The sequence below is a fragment of the Nycticebus coucang genome, chromosome 1 (assembly GCF_027406575.1).
Source record: "Nycticebus coucang isolate mNycCou1 chromosome 1, mNycCou1.pri, whole genome shotgun sequence".
Lineage (NCBI taxonomy): Eukaryota > Metazoa > Chordata > Mammalia > Primates > Lorisidae > Nycticebus > Nycticebus coucang.
In genome coordinates, this window is record NC_069780.1 from 10,921,704 (window position 1) to 10,942,403 (window position 20,700).

At 37.5% G+C, this 20,700-nt stretch overlaps 1 protein-coding gene across 2 annotated transcripts in view; it reads right to left on the reverse strand.

The window, feature by feature from the left end:
• PRKG2 (protein kinase cGMP-dependent 2) overlaps positions 1 to 20,700 on the reverse strand; it is a 104,148-nt gene that overhangs the window by 49,627 nt on the left and 33,821 nt on the right. For both annotated transcript variants that reach the window (XM_053592385.1, XM_053592303.1), the window contains exons 4-9: positions 20,099 to 20,212; positions 18,582 to 18,687; positions 16,035 to 16,098; positions 7,238 to 7,315; positions 5,267 to 5,361; positions 1,849 to 1,917 (exon numbers count right to left, since the gene is read on the reverse strand). In XM_053592385.1, the coding sequence (XP_053448360.1) occupies positions 1,849 to 1,917; positions 5,267 to 5,361; positions 7,238 to 7,315; positions 16,035 to 16,098; positions 18,582 to 18,687; positions 20,099 to 20,212 (526 nt within the window). The remainder of the gene's footprint in view (positions 1 to 1,848; positions 1,918 to 5,266; positions 5,362 to 7,237; positions 7,316 to 16,034; positions 16,099 to 18,581; positions 18,688 to 20,098; positions 20,213 to 20,700) is intronic.

The following is a 20,700-nucleotide window of genomic DNA, read 5'->3' on the forward strand; positions in this document are numbered from 1 at the left end:
TTGGCATCCAAAAATTAGCTTTTTCTGAACACACTTTGTGCTTTTTTAGGCCTGTACCCTTCCTGGTAAGTTTTATTTCCCCTGGAGTGACTTCCACACTTTTTTTTTTTTCTAGAAAAACCCAAACTTGGTAAATGTAGAATGTAAATGTCTTGGCACAGTAACTGAGATAATGCCAGGAAGGCTATGTTAACCATTGTGATGAAAATGTGTCAAATGGTCTATGAAGCGAGTGTATGATGCCCCATGATCATATCAATGTATACAGTTATGATTTAATAAATAAATAAAGAAAGAAAGAAAAACCCTCATAATTCCATAAGCCCCATTGTTACATTAAGAAAAGAAAATAAACCCTCAACCACTCTGCTGCATACTGATTGCTTGTCTTTCTGCACACGTGCTATAGAAGCCCAGAAGCAGGTGGTGCAGGGAAAACTGCAAAGCATCAGAAAGCTTGGCAGGAGCTTCTCTATCAGAGGCATCGATAGGGCAAAATAATTCTAAGTGGCATTAAGAATTCTTCTTAGCTTTGGAGGCCTGTTAATATCACTGTGGTAGTGTATTACAAGAAATACTTAGCTTGTAGAAATACTACCAAAATGTATAGATAAAATAATTTTATATTTGGGAATTTGCTTAAAAATAGTGGGATGATGGTGGGGTGTGTAGAAGGGGTATAGATCAGGCACAATTTGGTAGTTATTAAACTTTCATTATGGGTACATGACACCATTCTATTTTTGAAGATGTTTGCAATTTTCTATAATAAAAAGAATTTTTTAGGCTCGGCGCCTATAGTTCAATGGCTAGGGCACCAGCCACATACACCAGAGCTGGCTGGATCAACAATGACAACTACAACTAAAAAATAGCCGGGCATTGTGGTGGGCGCCTGTAGTCCCAGCTACTTGGGAGGATGAGGCAAGAGAATTGCTTAAGCCCAAGAGTCTGAGGTTGCGGTGAGCTGTGATGCCACAGCACTCTACCCAGGGTGACACCTTGAGACTCTGTCTCAAAAGAAAAACCAAATAAATAAATAAAATAAATAAGTAAAAGAGTTTTTTTAATTCTCTGAAGTTTTTTGTCCAGTTCTACACCTCTATAATTCTATGTTCAATAAATATTATACCCAATTAGCAGTCAAATATATATCCCTTGTCATTTCATCATTTTTGTTACTATTTCATGTGACTTTGCTCTTATTTTTCTTTGACTGCATTACGACATCTCTTAGACAAAAACTAACTTTTGAATAATTGGATTTCCTTTATTGCATCAAGTAGATAACCTATAAATATTTAACTGATTAATGAGAGATTCAAGGGGCCAGATTCAATCATAACTTAAGGCGAATGAAAGATACAAAATGAGACTTAATTTGAAAAATAACTGAAGGCAATTAGAGATCAATGATGAGCATATACCACTTACAATATAGCTATTCAATACTTCATACTTTGATAGACATTTTGTTTAAAACATTTTTGACTGCTAAGGGCATTTTATACATAAATTATGCAATTGTTTACTATCATCCACAAATGCACTAATAAGCTTATTTCTCTGAAAGATGCAGAATTTAAATCAGGCTATTGCTGATATTTATGTACAAACTTTGCACACAAAATATTTAGCGAGCTGGCATCTGCCACTGCCACAGACAGATTCAGATCAGAAGGCCCTGTTCTTTCCCATGAATTTTAATAGAATGTCCTTGCAGCTGAGCAGTGGCCAGCATTTCCAAGCAGTGATGAATGAGAAAGGAGATCAGCCCTCCAAGGAACAGAAGGCCGAGTCTTCCGGGTGGCAGTAGCCTGCCTTCTCTACCAACATCGGTATACTTACTCTCGATCTATCACCAGGCATGCGACATCATTTTCTTCAGCAATAATGTTAGCTGACCTGACATCATCGCTGCAAACAAAAATAGGAAAGTCAATTTTTACTACAGTTAGAAACTAAACATCCACTATTATTAGGAATCGACTACCTTGTATTAAAACACAGCCATCACTTAAACTCTCCAAAGACAAGGCTCTTTTTATGAACATCAGAATTTATACTCAACCCCTTTCAACAAAAGGATTTAAAATGTGTCCCAGTAAAGGTTTTGTACACAAAGAATTCCAAGGAGAAGATTCCTGCACTGGAAACAGAAGAATAAGTGACTGTAGATGTGTGTGGAATCTCAGTCTGAGCCTCAAGACAGCCAGAATAAATTAGCTCTTCCCAGACCAAAGGAGAATCACTGATGAACAAGGAGGCAAAACAGAAATCAACTGATCAGAAAAATATATTAGAAAAACAGTAAAGTGGTTCACATATGATGATAAACCAATGGTAAAATTATATTTTATGATAAACACTTCATAAAAGCCAAAGAAAGTATTTTCAGTGCCCTATATGTATCACTCAATTAAATAAATACTAAATGGTTTCATATCATGAAGTGTAAAATGTATATTTTCCATTAAAATATCTGAAATTAGGCACTGCGCCCACAGCTCAGTGGTTAGGGCTCCAGCCACATACACTGGGGCTGGTGGGTTCAAACCCAGCCCAGGCCTGCTAAAACAACAATGACAACTACAACAACAATGAAAAAATAGCCAGGCGCTGTGGTGGGCGCCTATAGTCCCAGTTACTCGGGAGGCTGAGGCAAGAGAATCGCTTAAACCCAAGAGTTTGAGGTTGCTGTGAGCTATGACACCATGCACTCTACCAAGGGTGACAAGGTAAAATTTTGTCTCAAAAAAAATCTGAAATCAGAGCATGTCTTACAACCAATGATGAGTAATTAGCAGCATTTTTTTTCCTAACAGGTACATCTTATAATTGGTATAGACATACTAAAACATTGCATATGATCTAATGATGGCAAATTAAATTACTAATGGGTCATGTATTGGTAAAATATTTGTTTAGAGCCTTTTACTTATGCTAGTTTCTTTCCTCTGTTAGTTATAAACTAAAGGACACTAAAAAAGCTACATTCATAGGGCACGTGTAAGATACGTTTAATGCAACCCAGGAGCAGCAAGCTTTCCCTGGCATAGAAAACACTTGGACTATTCTTGGCAACTTCATCAAAAATCGCATCATACAAAGTTCCTTCATCTTCCCTAGTGTTGGAACAGGGAAAACTTCGGCAGCCTATCTCTACCATTCTAAAGAAGTCCCCTGGCCACCGAGCTGACATCCAGAGACATTTCTGACATGGCTCACAGTCCCTCCAAAGCTTATAGAGCCCTTGCTAGAAGATACTGGTGAAAAGACTTCAGCATCATGGACTTTGGAGTCAGGAGCAGAAGAGTTTACACTCGGCTTGGACGTGTACAGGTGGAGGTAAAGATAGAGACAGACACAATGGAAACAGTGTCAGAGGGGTGTAGAAACAGACATAGCCCAACACAGACAGATACAGACAGACACGGAGACACAGGTACAGACAGGGTCCTGGATCGTGAGCCAAATGACTGATTAGTGAGTTTAGAGAGAGCAAGGAGGTAAGATATTCTTTTACAGGAGAGTGTCAGGATTTTGAGTGCAGCGATTCCCTGCAAATACTTTACAAGTATTAGATGTATATAAATTCACTTGTGTTTCTTTCATAGTAAGTGCCATGGATTTATTTTTGCACATAAAATCCTGAAAGAACTCCTGGGACTATTTAATGTCAAGTCATGGAAATACACACGATATAAAAAATATCGAGTCACAGACAGAGGCCCTAAAAAGTGATAGCATGAAAATCCACAAAAATACAAAAGTATTTGTCTCCAATTTTCCTTCCCACCGATTTTAGCTTGTTGTACTCAAATGCATTGGGAGTTGAGTGTCTATATTAAACATAAATTCCCATGATTCTCACAGAAAAACACTATAATTGGCTAGCTGCAACATATAGCATAAATTATATCAGGCCCAGCAAAACCAAATATTTCCTTTCAAGAGATATTTTGACTCCACACTGCATTTATAAAGTTATATAAAGTTATATGTACTTTGAAGCTTTATTTGTTACACTAGAAAATATAAGATAAATAACCCGTAAATGTAAGAACAAATGCACTGAAGTCTTAGATAATTTTCCTTATTATGTTGCATGAACACACTTATACTCTTTGATAAATAAACAAAAACAGGGATAAATTCCCCATTATTGGAAAAAGTTTATTGCCTGCTAGAAAATGGGGGTGGGGAATCAGCTTGTCTTTAAAAATTCCACTTGTAAATTGTTTATATAATAGTTATAACTTAATGTATTAATTTTCAGTAGTTGGATTTCTTTAAAAATGGGGGTCTTATTGATTTTTAAATAATCAAACTTGTCTCCAGGTAACTTATAAGAATTTTTTCTTTGCTCCATATTTATATAACCTTGACATACAAATCAGCAGAATTGGAGTTTCCAAGGAAAAGTAAAGGGGAGAAATGAACAGAAATGCTATTCCTCTTTTATGATCATAAATTTAAAATGAAAGGATTTAGTCACACATAAATTTTAAGTGATTTTTAAACTACTTCTAAGTATTCATTTAAAAACTTAATGTTAGTCCAAGAAAAAGTGTATTGCCCCAAACTTTCACTTAATATTTTGTGAAGTTATTTATATTTAGGAAAATGTATCTTCAGACTTGAGGTTTTATGTGTTCCAAGAAATGCAAAGTGTCCCATGAGCCATCTGATAATTATGCCCTGAAAAATATTTCTTCCATAAATGAGATCAATAGTAAATAAACTCATACCTCAAAAGAATGAAGGTTAAAGTTGAATTTTTAAATATACAATCTTGAGTTTGTTTCTAAAATGTGCAAAATGAGCTGATAAAAATTCTTAAGAAAATACAACTTTTGACATGGTAATTCAAAAGCACCCAAAATATGTAAAGTCAATATTTGATAATTTTTTGAGAGGGTAAAAACTCTAAACAGGGCAATATTTTAAGCTTGTTTATAAGAGAAAACTGCAATTAAATCTTATCCTCAGGCTCTTTCTTTGTTAACTAAAAACTCACATAGAACACTAATTTTATTTTTACTAACAAACATAAGCCTTTTTGATTATTCCTGTGCAAAATTAAATATATTTACTTCCCTTATAACAATGAATTTTTAAAGTCAGTGTGAAATTTTTATTTAAGTTTTGGATATTTGTTACTATTAATTTGGTAGCTCAATTTGACAACTCTAAATGAATAGTTTTACATGCAAAACAACCAAAACATTTTATTTAAGTATCGTATATAAATTTATGGATTCACCTGATAAGAGCTTTTTCTCCAAAATATTCACCTTTCTGCAGTGTTTTTATCAGTTGTGGTTGATCGTGGCCCTCTGTACTCTGTGTAACTTTAACCTAAATGATGTTAAACAATTAAAAAGAGAAAAAATAAAAAGGAGAATCTAGACACATATCCTTTCAAACAAACAGAAAAAAAGACAAGACTACGCATTAATTTTCTAGTAGTTAGGGAAATTAGCTACATTTAGCTCATTGTGTTGAATGTGGAAAATCTTGTAGTTTAAAACATGATCAAATAACTCCATCCACTGTAAAAAGAAAGCTCATTGTTCACACCCCACCTCCAAATGTTAAATTTTTAGTATGAATCTAGTGATTTTGTTCTTTTCATTTTCACTTGAAATGAAATGAAAAAGGTATTTGCTTGATCCTCAAGCAAATAATGGTCCTATGGGAGCCTTTGTTATTTCAAAAAGGCAAATAGAGTTGACAAATTAACCAAGAATCTGGTTAGTGAATATTAGAAGTTCTGAGTCTTGTATGCACAGATTGACTGGCTGAATCCTGTGTGCCCTCCAAACCAAATCCAAAATGTAGATTGCAGAACAGTCTATGACTTTCATGGGTATCTCAAAGCAAAACCTGGCTCAGGCAGGTTTAAGAACTCCATCGGCAACCTAAACAGGAACAAAAGCCCTGTTTGTAGCTAAAATTATTCCAATTCAACATCGTAACAAGTATTGCCGATTAGAAATTCTGATTGGCATTTATGTGTGCCACAATGAATTAAAATTTTAGAAATAATAATTGTAACTATTTTATTAGCCAGAATTATTTCAAAGCAAAGGGCTCAGGTTAGGGAGAAATAATAAATGGTTCTGAGTGTTGAAGAGTTTCAGAGGTTTGAAACTATTTTGTTCATATTTTTCCTTCACTGGGGGCCCTGTTCAAAGTTCAACTACAAACAAGTTTACAAAGGGCAGTGCCTGACTCTCTGATGATAAAGTCCTCCATAGAAGACAGAAAATGTGTTAAAATGTGACAATTTGTAGAAACAGAGTCAAGAATTGACTCTTCATTGTCAATTATTTCACAAATGCTTTTTATCTCTGAAACATCTTTAAGAGTCAACATAGGAACAAGTAGAAACATGTTATCCCTCCAATCTCTTGATAGAACAAAAGACCTACTGTGCAGACTAGTATAAACTTAAATCCACTGGAGCTACCGTGCATTGAAGTTCTGAGCCACACTGAGTCTACAGCTGGATATCTGACCTTTGAGGTCCTTAGTTACTGAACTCATTCTTTTCTACCTGCTGCTTGCTGTATCTGTTGGATGGGAAACTAGTCTAGTAGTGATCTTGGACTGTGGAGCTGACAGAATCCTACACTCACAGCTACACTCACAGGGTGAAATAACCTGGCCATTTCATTTACAGTCTACGCTAGCCCTCCCAAAAGTCATGTGACCTATATAAGTCAAAAGAAGTTACTACCCTGTTTCCCCCAAAATAAGACATCCTCCGAAAATAAGACCTACTCACAGGAAAGATAAGACGTCCCCTGAAAATAAGACCTAGCGCATCTTTGGGAGCACACCTTAAAATAAGGCACTGTCTTATTTTCAGGGAAACAGGGTAGCTCTGCTGGAATCTATCCCCAGTCTCCCATGGTCCCCACCCCACAGGTAGTGCTCAGAGAGAACCTTATGGGATTCTACAACCCTGTTTCTTATTTTAAGGTGTGCTCCCAAAGATGTGCTAGGTCTTATTTTCAGGGGACATCTTATCGTTCCTGTAGGTAGGTCTTATTTTCGGAGGATGTCTTATTTTCAGGGGAACAGGGTAGCAGAAGCTCTGATATCTGTTCAAGGCCCAAGCCTATGTTATGAGGTAAAGCACTGTTGACTTTTTGGCATGCTGATTCAAAATAACATTTTTTATTTAGTAAGCTTTTTATTTTTTTAATAAGCTTTAATTAATATTTACCTTTCCTTTTGCCAAAATGAAAAAGGTACTTCCTTCCTCACCCTCTCTAATGATGTAGTCTCCTTTGTCATAGTATTCCTGTTGGGAGAGAGAGAAAATGTTAGATCAAGTGGAGACATACAACTGAAGGCACAACAAAAATAGAACTGTGTCTGTGAAATGTGTGTTCCACACCTGTTACTTTTACATTTTGCTTATTGGAACTATAAGCTTTTGATACATTGTGGTTATAAACTGTGGAAAAGGAGACTTTTGGTTCTCTTTATTTGCACTTACATTTCTTCTTTCACAAAGAAAATTCACCTGGAATACTGAATTTCAGGCATAAAAACCCAAAGCTATACAGAGAAAAGAGAGCCAGGCAGCAATCACATACACAAGTGGGCTTTCACCTGTACAGTCTAAACTGCTTAGTGATCGGAAACAGTCTGAAAATATTATCCCCAGTGGATACTAGGAATATTTATCTCCTTTTCTATAATAATTCCCTGAAAAGCAATTACTAGGAAGTATTCTATTCTATTATTAATAGAAGTATTCTATTATTTCCAAATATTTGTCATCATAAAAGATCGATATTATAATGTTTACATGTAAATTCTATTATTATACTCCAAGTAGGCTTATCCTTAGGAAATCTCAAATTATTACTTACTTCTTTTCATTTATCAATGTCCATATCCCTTACATATGTTTGTAGGATTAGAGCATCCTTGGGCAGGGGAAAAATAATCTATCCTCCATTCAGACAAAAAAGAGCAATTCAATACCTCAGAAAATAAAAGATGGATTGCACTGCTCCTACTTTGCTTTAATTTGATCTTGTCTCAAAGACACAGAACTAAAATGGATCTCTTAATTATTTATACAAACAAAAATGGCTTGTTTAATTTTTTACAAAGGCATAATGAACCATAATAGCTCTCTCTTGTTTTTCTTTGAGACTTGAACATAAATTCCAAATTAAACTGCTTTTGTCTTCTGTTTTTAAATATCTTCCTGGTTATTTACTCCTAAAACATATCTATATTTATGGAATAAATGCTACTTCTAATACTAATAAACAAGCCTTTTATTATAGCACAGTGTACATTTTGTAAGACATGTCAATATTTCATGGAAAGAAGCATAATATCCTGGGGGCGGGGAGGAAGTACTTAGAAAAGAAATAGATCTAGATCAAACACCATTTTTACACCAAATTTTATTTTCATTAACTCTTAAAATTAAAAGAATAACATTTACCTTCAAAGATTTAGGGAAGTCTATTTACTCTGTTGATGGAGAGAATGTGAGAAAATATTTGTATGCTATAAAAGGCTGATAACCAGAATCTACCAAGAATTCAAGAAAATCAGCAAGAAAAAAGTCAAACAATCCCATTAAAAAGGGGTCAAAAAACATGAACAGAAACGTTTTGAAGGAAGACAGTCGATGATCAACAAACATACGAAGAAATGATCAACATCTCTAATCATCAGGGAACTGCGCTTCAAAACTACCTGACTCCTGTGACAGTGGCTGTTATCAAAAAGTCCCAAATCAACAAGTGCTGGCCCGGGTCCAACTAGAGAGGAACACTCACACACTGCTGGTGGGACGGCAAACTGGGACAGCCTCTCAGAAAGTAGTATAGAGATACCTCAAAGAAGTAGATGTAGATCTACCATTTGATCCAGCAACCCCACTACTAGGTATTGACCCAAAAGAAAAAGAAAATCATTTCATCAAAAAGATGCCCGTGCTCAAATGTTTATAGCAGCACAATACACAATTGCAAGGATGTGGCAACAACCCAGAGGCCCATCGATACATAAATGGATTAGTAAAACCTGGCATCTGTATACCGTGGAGTCCTACTTAGCCATACAAAGAATGGTGATCTTTGTGACAACCTGGATAGAACTGGAGACCATTCTTCTCTGTGAAACTTCACAGGAGTGGAAAAACAAACAACACAGGTATTCAATAGTAAATTGGAACTAGTCGGTCAACACTTAAGTGCACATAGGGAAGTAAAATAAAACTCACTGCACGGGAATCAAGCAGGTGGAAAGAGGAAGGGGTTGGGTTAATCACACCTAATGGGTTAATGCATACATTCTGGGTAAAGGGCACATTTATAACTTTGACCTAAAATGTACAAAACAACCCCAAACATGTGTGCCCCTGCAATATTCTTAAATTTTAAAAAAGAATAGCAAAAGACCAGACAGCCAAAGCTTAGGCACCTTTGCGAAGTGTTTTCTGTTTATCCATAGGCCCTGTTACTTCTTTTTGTTTAAAAAAGTTTCCTTTCTAAAAACTAACAGAAATGGCATTATAAAATGTCAAAAAATAAATGGTTTCAAATTAAAAAAAAAAAAAAAAGACTTAGGGAAGTCCATTAGTTTTCTATTGCTGCTACAACAACCACAAATTTAGTGGCTTGGAACAACACACTTGCATTATCTCACAGTTTCGTTTCTCTGCTTATTCTCTTAAAACTGAACTCAAGGCCAGTGTGGTGGCTCACTCCTGTAATCCTAGCACTCTGGGAGGCCAAAGTGGGAGGATCACTTGAGCTCTGGAGTTTGAGACCAGCCTGAGCAAGAGCAAGACCCCCTCTCTACTAAAAATAGAAAAACAGCTGAGCATTGTGGTGGGTGCCCGTAGTCCGAGCTCCTTGGGAGGCTGAGGCAGGATTGCTTGAGCCCAGGAATTTCAGGTTGCTGTGAGCTAGGACATCACAGCCCTCTAGCCTGAGGCAGCAGAGAGTTCCCAAACAACTCTTTGTTGTTTCAAAACAAACAACAACAAGAAAAAAGACTGAACTCAAGGTATCAGTAGGGCTTTGCTCCTTTCTGGAAGTTCAGGAGAAAATCCACTTTCAGCGTCAGTCAGGATGTTGGCAGAATTTAGTTGTAGGAGGAGAACAGGGTTCCCAGTTCCTTACTGGCTGTCACTTGGAGCTGCCCCTTGGCTCTCAGGCGCCTCTGACTGTCCTTGCACAGAGCCTCCACATCTCAAAACCAACAAAGAATGTCAGATTCTTACCCTCAGAACTCCCTGGTTCCCACTTCTGCTGCAGCGCCCTGTCCACAGCCACAGCAAATCCTCCGCTCATGTAACTGGATTCAGCCCACCTAGCCTATTCAGGACAATCTCCTCCTTTAAAGTCCCCAACCTTAAGAACAGGAGCAAAGTCCCTTTTGTTATGCATACGAAATATAAGCACACACTCCAGGGAATAGGGTCTGGGCATGTTGCAGGTGCATTCTGCCTATTACAATAAGCCAATTAAAGATAATGTTTTCTGAAGCACCAAGACCACCTAAAGTAAGTGTTCTGTTCCTGACTGCCCTGTTAAAGGAGGATGGGAATTGCTTATCTGTTACACCCTCTGGAACCCAGTTTCCTTTGCTGTCAACTTAATGCTGGGGTCTGAGGACAAGGTAAGATAGGGCATCAAAAGCACCCGGTGGACCATTTGATGCACACAGGCACTTGGCAACTATTAATTCCCGTGAAAGAGGCTGTGAGATGATCATCCAAGTCTTCCACAGGCATATACAAACGTCCAAGTAAATTACACTCCACAGCTCCCCCTGCTGTGAGCTGCAGCCATGCGATTAACCTCTATTTAAAAGAATCTGAATAAATGTGATCTTCCACTTCCAGGCCAGGCCCAGGAACCCCTTTCACACATGTGTCTTTGTACTTTTTCCGTTTTAATGGCATGGCTCACAGGGACTGTGAAAACCATAAGTGGGAGGGCAGCGCCTGTGGCTCAAAGGAGTAGAGCGCCAGCCCCATATGCTGGAGATGGCAGGTTCAAAACCAGCCCTGGCCAAAAAACTGCAAAAAAAAAAAAAAAAAAAAAAAAAACAGGAAAAAAACACAAGTGGGAAATGGCAGAGGAGCCATCAGCTTGGGCTCCTGACTGACCATGTGAAGTCAACTGGACTGTCGTCTCCGGACAGTTACATATGTGAACAAGTGACAAACTTCCACTTTATTTAAACAATGATATTTTGAGTTTCTCTGCCTTATAGTTTACTTACTTGAATTCTCCTTTCTACCCTGGTTTAGCATTATCACAGACCTTGACTGTAAATAGGCTTGATTTTACAGCAGAGGCGACGATGGCTCTCATGTAATGGCCAGGACCCTGCGGACCAGACATCTTCACTGTGTAGAGAATGCTCAATTATCTTTGCTACGACCATGGGGGCCCTGCTGGATGTCCCACTTCATTCTGCTGTCAGTCTTTCCCAGTGTCTTCGCAATCCCAGTCCCTATCACCCATGTGGAGCAGAAGGGACAGGGTGAATTTCTAAACTGCTCCGAAGTTGTTCTTCAGTTATTACAAAGCCTCTGATGGATGCAGAGGTGTGGCTCTAATTCCCATCAGCCAGGTAAGTTCAAAGGGATAAAACTTTGAAAGGGGGCGCTGAGGAAGAGCTTAGTTGTTTCATAAGGGACAAGCTTTCTAGTGGTACTTTCCCCAGGAATGATTCTTTGTCATCCCAAACCATGGAAGGAAGATAAATGATACCTCACGGCATGTTGACAGTAACTTCATAGATCAGAAAACCCTGTGGAAATAGGTCAGGCCCCAAATATACAGTGGTAAGTGCTGGCTGTGATGCTAGATGGCCTGGTGTTTGTCAACGGGGCAGTGGAGCCAGTCAAGCCAGAGTGGTCACCAAGACCAAAAAGAGAAATCCAAATAGTGTGGTTATTGTGCTTGTGGTTACATTGCAAAGGGGTCCCTTAGAGGGGTTCCCAAGAAGCCATGGACTCTGTCCCGTAGAGCGATAGTTTTCAAGCCTTCTGTACTCTGGCCCAGAGTAAGAAACACACACACACCCCTAATACACACCCAAGAGCATGCACAATAAAACATTTTTTAAAATACTACTACTCTGATTTAAAAAATTCCTTTAATTTGGTTTCATCACTTAGTTAAGGTTTGTGACCCATTTCACAGTAAATAAAATGCTCATTCTGTGATAATCTAGCAAAATTCTAGTGCATGGGTGCCAGTAAATATGAACCCAGAATTAGATGCCAAGTTGATGGAGGATGAGGACAAAGAAGCAAGATGATGACTTCCTTAGAGTCTCTCCCTGCCAAGAGTTCTCCACTCACACCAACATATGCAAGAGATGCCACATTGATAAATAAAAAGAAATGAGCGCTACGCTGAAACTTCCTAGGCGTAAACCTACCTTAAATAGAATTCACATATAAAAAATTGTAATGTTGACCTTTCATGATGATAAATACTTGGAAATAATAAAAGAACTACTTAGTGTGTAGGTAGAATCTTCCTAGCAACTGCCGTTCAAGGAATTAGAAATTGAGACCAGTAGTCTTCATATCCATTAGGGACAATATTTTCAATATATTATTGTCATTGTATAGTTGATGGCCAGAAATCTTCATTACAAAGAAATATCGGTGATATACAACCAAATGTACCACGCGTGCACCATGTGTATATGCACACAGTTTGTTGTTTAAAAACGTGTTTACAGTGATTTGGACTGCTACCAGTGATCTTTGTTTTCCAAGTACAATAGTTGAAGTAGCTCAGAAATTTTAAATCACACACACCTGGACCAGGTGGGCTCTATCACTCATTCAGGCATAAATTAGCACCCGATTGATTATTTTCAAGGAACTAAGCACTACAAACTGAAAATCAACATAAATTATTCCTCTCTGGACATGCCACATACAGAATTCTGTTATTTAACTGTTGAAAGAGCCTATCGATGTGGCCCATCACCTCCTTATTTTGTGGATGAGATTACGCAATACCCACCACAGTTACTGTCAGCTGGTGGTGACATAGGCAGACCCACCACAGTTACTGTCAGCTGGCGGTGACATAGGCGGACCCACCACAGTTACTGTCAGCTGGTGGTGACATAGGCGGACCCACCACAGTTACTGTCAGCTGGCGGTGACATAGGCGGACACACACACTGAAAGCCAGATGCTGGACTAGTGAACTTGCTACAACACCTGCCTGTCCCCCTTTTAGCTCATTGGTCCATAAACTGTGGCAAAATCCACGTAACCATTAAAATGAGGGGAAGAACTGGCTGATTCAAGCTTAGGAAAGATTATAAGGAAGAAAGACTGGACGTTTAAAAAAATGATTAAAAATGGAAAATTCCTGAGTGATGAAGCAGACTGCAGCAAACTCTAAATATATGTATTCTATTCATGACAAAACCAGTGGCTCTCAAACTCTAATGAGCTTAAGAATCTCATCATTAAAATCTTAAATGTGAATCTGGGGATTGCCATCGAGTTCCTGTTTCATAAAGTGTGAGAATGGTACCTGGGAATCTGCCTTCTAACTGGCGTAACAGGTGATCTGAATAAGGCCAAGGACATCCCCATCCCCTTGCCCACCCGACCATGCCTCCGGCTTTGTGAAAGGAGGCAGGTGGGAGTCACAGGGCAGAAGGTCACTGGATGAAAACACCAGAGCCCTGCGACAAAGAGTGAGGCGACTAAGATTAATCACAATGCTCGTAACTCAGGAGGACACACGGTCAAGTCCTGTGCTTCCTGGACTGATCACCATGTGTGGGAGCAGAAACTCCTTCCACTCCCGTGTCCATGCTCCACAACTGCTGGAGGCATAAGTCACAACATCATTTTCATTATCATTAATTGTTTCATTCTATTCCAAATCTGAATCATGCTTTATGATTTGCATTAGTTAACTCTTACAGCACACCAGTGAGTATGTTGGTATTATTCCCACTCTCATTTTCCAATCAGAACATGACAGGGGAAGCAGCTCAAAGGCTTCTAGAACTGAGGGATTTAAGCTAACGTGGAAAACGCCACTGGAACACTGCACAGTCAGGGCCATTTGGTCTAGGGGTTCAACAGTGATCTTAAACACATCAGATCAACTGCTTGGTGACAGAAAATTCTAATCCTCTCCTTTCTCACTCCCCTCCCCCACAGAACTCCCAAGTCAATTCCTAAACAGCAAGAGATATCCAGCCTGTTTTTCTCAAACATTATGTAGCCAATTTGTGGGACAGCTGGTCCTAGACCTCAGCAGGCACTCTGTTAGAACTCCATTGCCTGCATTAGAGATTGGCTGTTGTCAGGACCAAGTTGGTGGGTCATTAGCCCAAGCCACGCTGATAAATTACATGCTTTTCTTAGAGCTACACAGATTCCATTACCCCCTTGTTAATCACTTTTGCATTTGAGAATTTTCACACATGACAGGGACACATTTGTTTGCAGGTATGAATAAAGAGCCCTTTATAGACTGTGCCGCTGTCTGCAAATGCTGAGAGATAGCAAAGCCTTTCCAGCATGTTTGAAAAGATGATGCTTTCAAACTTGAATTGTGTGAATTAAAACTGTATTTTAACCTCCATCTATATGGTCTATAGCTATTGCCTGTGGTTGCTATAAATATATAAATGGTGTAATTATAAATGCTATAGTTTACCATTTATTTTTTATGATACTAAATTTTCATAGACTTTAGTATAGAATTCCCCTCTGGTGAATTACTCTATTAGTATTATATTAGAAAAAGATTTCCTTGGTCAACAAAAAAATATAGGGCCTCTCTGGATTTAAAAAACCCTCAGAAATTAAGATGAATTATTAATTTATAACATCTGTGATTGGGTTATGTTACACTGGGAAAATCCCAAGAGATACAGGCTGAGCAATCTTCTAGAAAATGACTTCATGTCAGAATCCCCTGGGGGCACACGGCCAGGCACCATGTCATCATAGCCTGTCCTTGATAAACTGCTGGATGGGTTCCATGAATTGTAAATGGAAACACTGCTGGTGTCACTTACACTTAAGGATAAAGTGGTCCCTGCTCCCTTCTCAGCAGATATTAATTACATTGTATATTGTGATTGACAGAGGCATGAATCTGTCAACCATCAGCCTTGCAGGGTTTTTTTCTCTCCAACTGAGAACAACTTTATAAAATTTTAAAGTCTATATGTGATTCCTTTACTATTCCTTCCCTCCTTTAAATTCCGTAAAAGCCATTTGGGTTTCAATGAAATTGACCCCCCAAAAAAGTTTGCAAGCATATTTTCTTTGAATTTTAATCTCTGAAATCTAAAGAGCTTTGCAGAAAATGCATATCATTAGACTCCAAGGTACATATCATAAAAGCATTATTCATGAAAAGACTTGACTAGTCTTGGACGAGAACCAAACCATCTGGGTGATGCCTAAAATGACTTTTTGAACACATTCCAATATGCTGTTTCCCCCTCGATGTTAAAATAAAGTGCTTCTTGCGTACAGATTTTTAAAATATATTTTTGTAGCCTAGAGTGCTCCAGTATAAAGTGTTTCATAGTCTGATTCAGAGGCTTGTCACCAAAAGGACCAACATACCCTTTCTCTGCTCCATTTCCCACTCATGCACCACTGACTGCTTTATACTATGAAAACTCTGCAAGGGATTGTGATGTTAATTGTAGAAAATCAAATGCCTCTTGAGTAAGGCAGATTAGTTTATAAAATATACTAAAAGATTAAAATATGTAAATGAAATTTCACTTCACACATGCAAATCCAATTTCCTTTTATACATTTCAAGAGTCTAAACCCTTTCCAGCCCCTACTTTAGTATGAGTTGGCCAAAAGTTTTTCACGATTGAAAAAGGCTCTTCATCTCTATAGACTGGTGATCTATCATCTTTTCTTTTTAATTTATTTTCATTGCTAATAATAGGACTAGATTCTAGTCGTCCAATAAAATTGTTTGTTGTATTTAAAAATGCCTTACCACTTCCAAGCAGTCAATGATCTTGGTTAACTTATCTTCAGGTAAATTCTTCAGCAAGGATACACTTCAAAATTTAAAGAAATCTTTAATTATCTTCCTGAATTAAAGTATAAACACACAGATAGATGTAGATTCTAAAATCTTTACAAACAATTTTAACAATATAATCGATTACAATTTTTCCAAAGTAAACATCCAAAGAAAACATGTAAATAACTAAATGTCATCTATAATTTCCTATATATATGTATAAGTATCTATGAGTGTCTATATCTATAATATATACATATATACATAATACAGACAAGTTTCCCAGGCAAGTAAATGAAAATAGTAAGATACCATATGGCGGAGAGGGACTCACATGTTTGTCTATTTAGGGGGAAAAACTGTTGTTAGTTTTCAAATTAAATCACACCCAGAAATGTGTTCTTCTCCCTGTCCACCCCCTCTATCAACCTGGGTGAGGAGCTCTGCTTGTAAAGAATAAGATTTTTGTCCACAGCCTTGGGATTAAGTGCAGACCAAGGCCAGGAGTGGGGAAGAACATGGGGATTAGCACTGACATTATCTTCATTAGCTGTACTCTACTATCTTTAAGTCATGGTAGCCAGAGCCTGTATAAAGTTCAAAAACAGGCTAAATCAAGTCACGGGAAAAATTACAAAGAATATCAACAGAGCAGTCACTAAACTTCAGAATGTAGACCACCCCCAAGGAGAGGGAAGGGGAGCCTGGAAATGACCTGGGGGAGGACATGAGAACTTCAGTAACAAGGTTGCCCACTCGCTATTCCCTGGTTGGACGGCGGCCTCCTGGTGTTTATCTTGTTAGGGAGTTTTATACTCACATGTGTACCTACATACTGTGTAGAGAATATCAGACACTTCATAATAAATAAAAAGAGCTTACTGCATACTACGAAACAAAGAGAAAAAAATTCCCCTAATATATCTTCCCATGGTTGAAATGGTAAACGGGAAATCAGAACCTGACATCAGAACCTGACATTTGATGAACCAGGCTATCATCAAAGGTTTTATTTCCATTTCAAACTGGTATCTACAATGTCAGTGAAAATTCTCTCCTATAAATCTATCACCTTTGGGGACTGGTGGGGAAAGAGATACAGGAGAAATCTTTCATCTTTCCCCCCACTATGGAAGCAGGAATCGGGTTTATCTCTCTCTCACCACAGAATGTACAAGGTTTAATGCCCAGTAATAAGCATTTGTTGAATGAATGAATGAACAAAATGACAGAAGCAAAAAAGGAAAAAAGTGATGTGCACTAGTCGATTGTCTGAGCTTTCTGTCCGAGACAGAACATAGTAGACTTCAAGGGAATGAGCTGCTGTGCCCCGTGCTCGAGTTTAGCTCAGGCAGTCTAACACCGCCAAGGGCCCTGGTTTAAATGTGTGTCCCTTTTTGGCATTTACATGGTGCAGCTTATTGGCTTTAAATATTGATTGACTTTTGCTGTTCAGTTGCTGGCTTCATGATCATCTAGATTCAGGCAGATCCCACAATAAACTGGCTAAGGCACCCACTTGTCATTCCTGCCGCTGTCTGCCAGGAGTCACGACTGGCTCTGGGAGGGCAAATCAGTGAGACTCCACAGTGTGAGCACCTGTAACACCTACGACGCTCTGCTGATTAACAATGTGCTCATTTGTTATTTACTGAGCCCTCACTGTATGTGAGGCACTGTCCGGCCCTGAAATCATTGGCTGTGAAGGCTTTTTATGCCTGATAAAGTCACCATACTTACAAAGAATTAAGAATTTATTTTTGGAAATCACATGATAAATGATTGTGATTCTCACTTATTACAGATAACATTTCATTACAGTATGTATCGCAGCTTCAAAGACTTTCAAAACTCCCATAGAAGATACAGAAATAGTTTAAATAAAGTACTTAGACTCTCAAAAAAATGTTTTAATGGAACATGCTTTTTCATTTACATAGACCTTTGTTTTCTTATAAACTGATGTGTCTAAGTTGTTGAGGTGCAGAATAGCTCACAAACGAGTATATTGCAAAGATCCCTCTCTGAGTCAATTGTCTGTTATTACAAATAACAGTAATTTGGAAGATGGTGTGACTATGCAAATAAGAAAAAGAATTTCTCAAGTAAAGCAAGAAATGACAGTAAAAAATATTTTTAATATTATAAACAAAATATTATTAGAAAGGTTATTTTTTTGTCTGCCATTTTAAAATTCCAACTGTCTTTCAAAGCTGAGCAACCCAGTGAATATTTTAGGATTTTTGCATATTTCTCTGTACTCTACACTATGAATTCATGAATACAAGGGCAAAAACTAGCAAGAGAAATAAATCAGTACACAACGCTAATGAAAATTAAATATAACTTTTGATATAAAGTGGTATTTACTACAAGGGATTATTTCTATTCCTTTGGTTTAATCATGCTGGAAATGCTTAAATGGAAGAAGCTATAGTAAAATAATCATTCTAATAAAGCCAACCTCTCTGCACTACACCCCCTCCCTCTTACCTTCTGAGGAAATTTCAGTCTTACCTTCTGAGGAAATTTCTGTATTGTTCATCTCTAGCTTGGGCTGTTCTCCTCATTATATTCTGGAATACCTCTCGATCTAATGCCCACGTTTTAACATTGGTAATAGCTTCAGGAAAAAAACAATAAAACACTGGTTAGCACCACACTGAGAAACCATTCCAAATTGTAAATTGATGCATTTGTTACATGTTTACATAAAAATGATATTTCTTGGAAAATATACTCTTTAAACATGCAAATGGAGAAGACAGAGAAAGTAAATATTAATTTTGTAAATCACTTTGGCTTTGAAAGACACTATGATTTGGAGAAGACTAGCAAAAGATTTCCTTTCTAATTATGTTTTCGTTAGGATGATATTCAAATTAGTTTGTAATCCCCGATGATGTACTACATAATCAGGATGTACTCCAGATTCATGCTGTGACACAGGAGAAAATCTGTCAATTTGTAGCTAATCCACAGAGTGGAAAATTCACAGGCAGGTAATTGAAAGTAAAAGACCTCTGTGTGTATGTGAGTGTTTTTAGGTGTCTTTTTATGTTGTTCAGACATTGTTGCTAAAGGATCACAATTTAAGAATCTCTAGGGTCACTTCTGTATAAAATGCATGCAAATCATTTGTAAGAGACTATGGAAGAAAGTTTATGAGGTAATTTATTTTATAATGAAGACATTAAAGTCAACCATAAAATCTAAAAAGAAAGGAACAGAAGTGGCTACTCTCAAAAACTTGAGACAAAAATGTGGTTGTAAAATTTTTTAGGAAGAGTAATGAAAGCCTACAAAACAGATCTAAATACAAAGCTCTGGATTAGTAAACTTTAAGGTAAATTAGAATCATCTTGTTATTCTTGTTAAAAATATAGATGACTAGGACTTACCACGAGAGATTCTGATTCAGGTTGGGAGTAGAGCCCCAGAATCTGCATTTTTACCAAATTTCTCAGCAAACCCCATCCCAAACATTGAGAACCATCAGAACTACATCAAATTTTCAGAAGAAAAACCCAAAACTGCCATAAAGTCCGTAAAATGGGACTCCTTGGCAGGCAGAAGCAGCTACGCTAACTCCCAAAGTCATCCGTGCAAACTCTCTTTACTCTAATTCACATTCCTTTTGATATTTATAAGTTTTCAGTGACTTATTTTTTCTGGTTTATAATATGGTCAGAACTTCATAGAGGCTGAAAAGAAAACATTCTGGATGAGCCCAAGGCAGACACCTACGTAGTAAAAACTCAGGTAGCAATTAAAGCAAATATTGGAGTCATTCAGTATAAAGCATTTTTATATTTTATATGCAGGTATCTGATGGAAAACTTCTTTTTAACTTGAATTATTTAGACAAGTACTTCAATATATTGCTCTTCTTGCCTAAGAAGAGCACTTCTATTATAATAATAAGAACATATGGGGCAAAGTGGAAGACAAAAAGACTGAACCGGGATGTAATTGTGACATTATCTTTAACATTTAATAACATATCAAAGTAAGAGCATTTCCTTTCCTCTTACCTTTCACGGAGGCAGTTCTCGTACAGTTGTATAAAATAGCTAGTTCCCCAAATGTGGTCCACATAGGGATGGATGATAGCAACTTCTCCCCTTGGAACACCTCGAGTCGACCCTCTATGGAGTAGAATTTAAAAAAAAATGCAAATCAAAATCCACTTAGATTCTATAAATTAGAAAAATGAAACAATCAGAAAGTACACCAAAGATATAGGTAAGATATTTTATGATTCTTATTATAATAAGGGGGTTAAGAGTGTAGGGTAGAACCAGCTCTGGGGTCATTTTAAGAAAGTTACCCTTTCTACGTACAGCTCCTCATCAACAGTAGGGATAATAATAATCATTATTTCATACAATTGTAAGAAAGATTTAAATAAGTTTATATAGGTATTATCCTTGTTACAAAGTTCTTTCCCTGAAGCAATATATAAGTGTTTTGTTTAAAATTCATTCTACCCTGTGAAAAATGTAATACATGGAACTATTTCTTTTTTACTAGGAGCCAAATAATCATGATATGTTTTAAAAGCACAGACAGCACAGTTGTTCACACTGATGGAAGGACAACTTGGTGTAAGCAGAAAGGGCATTGGCTGTAAAGT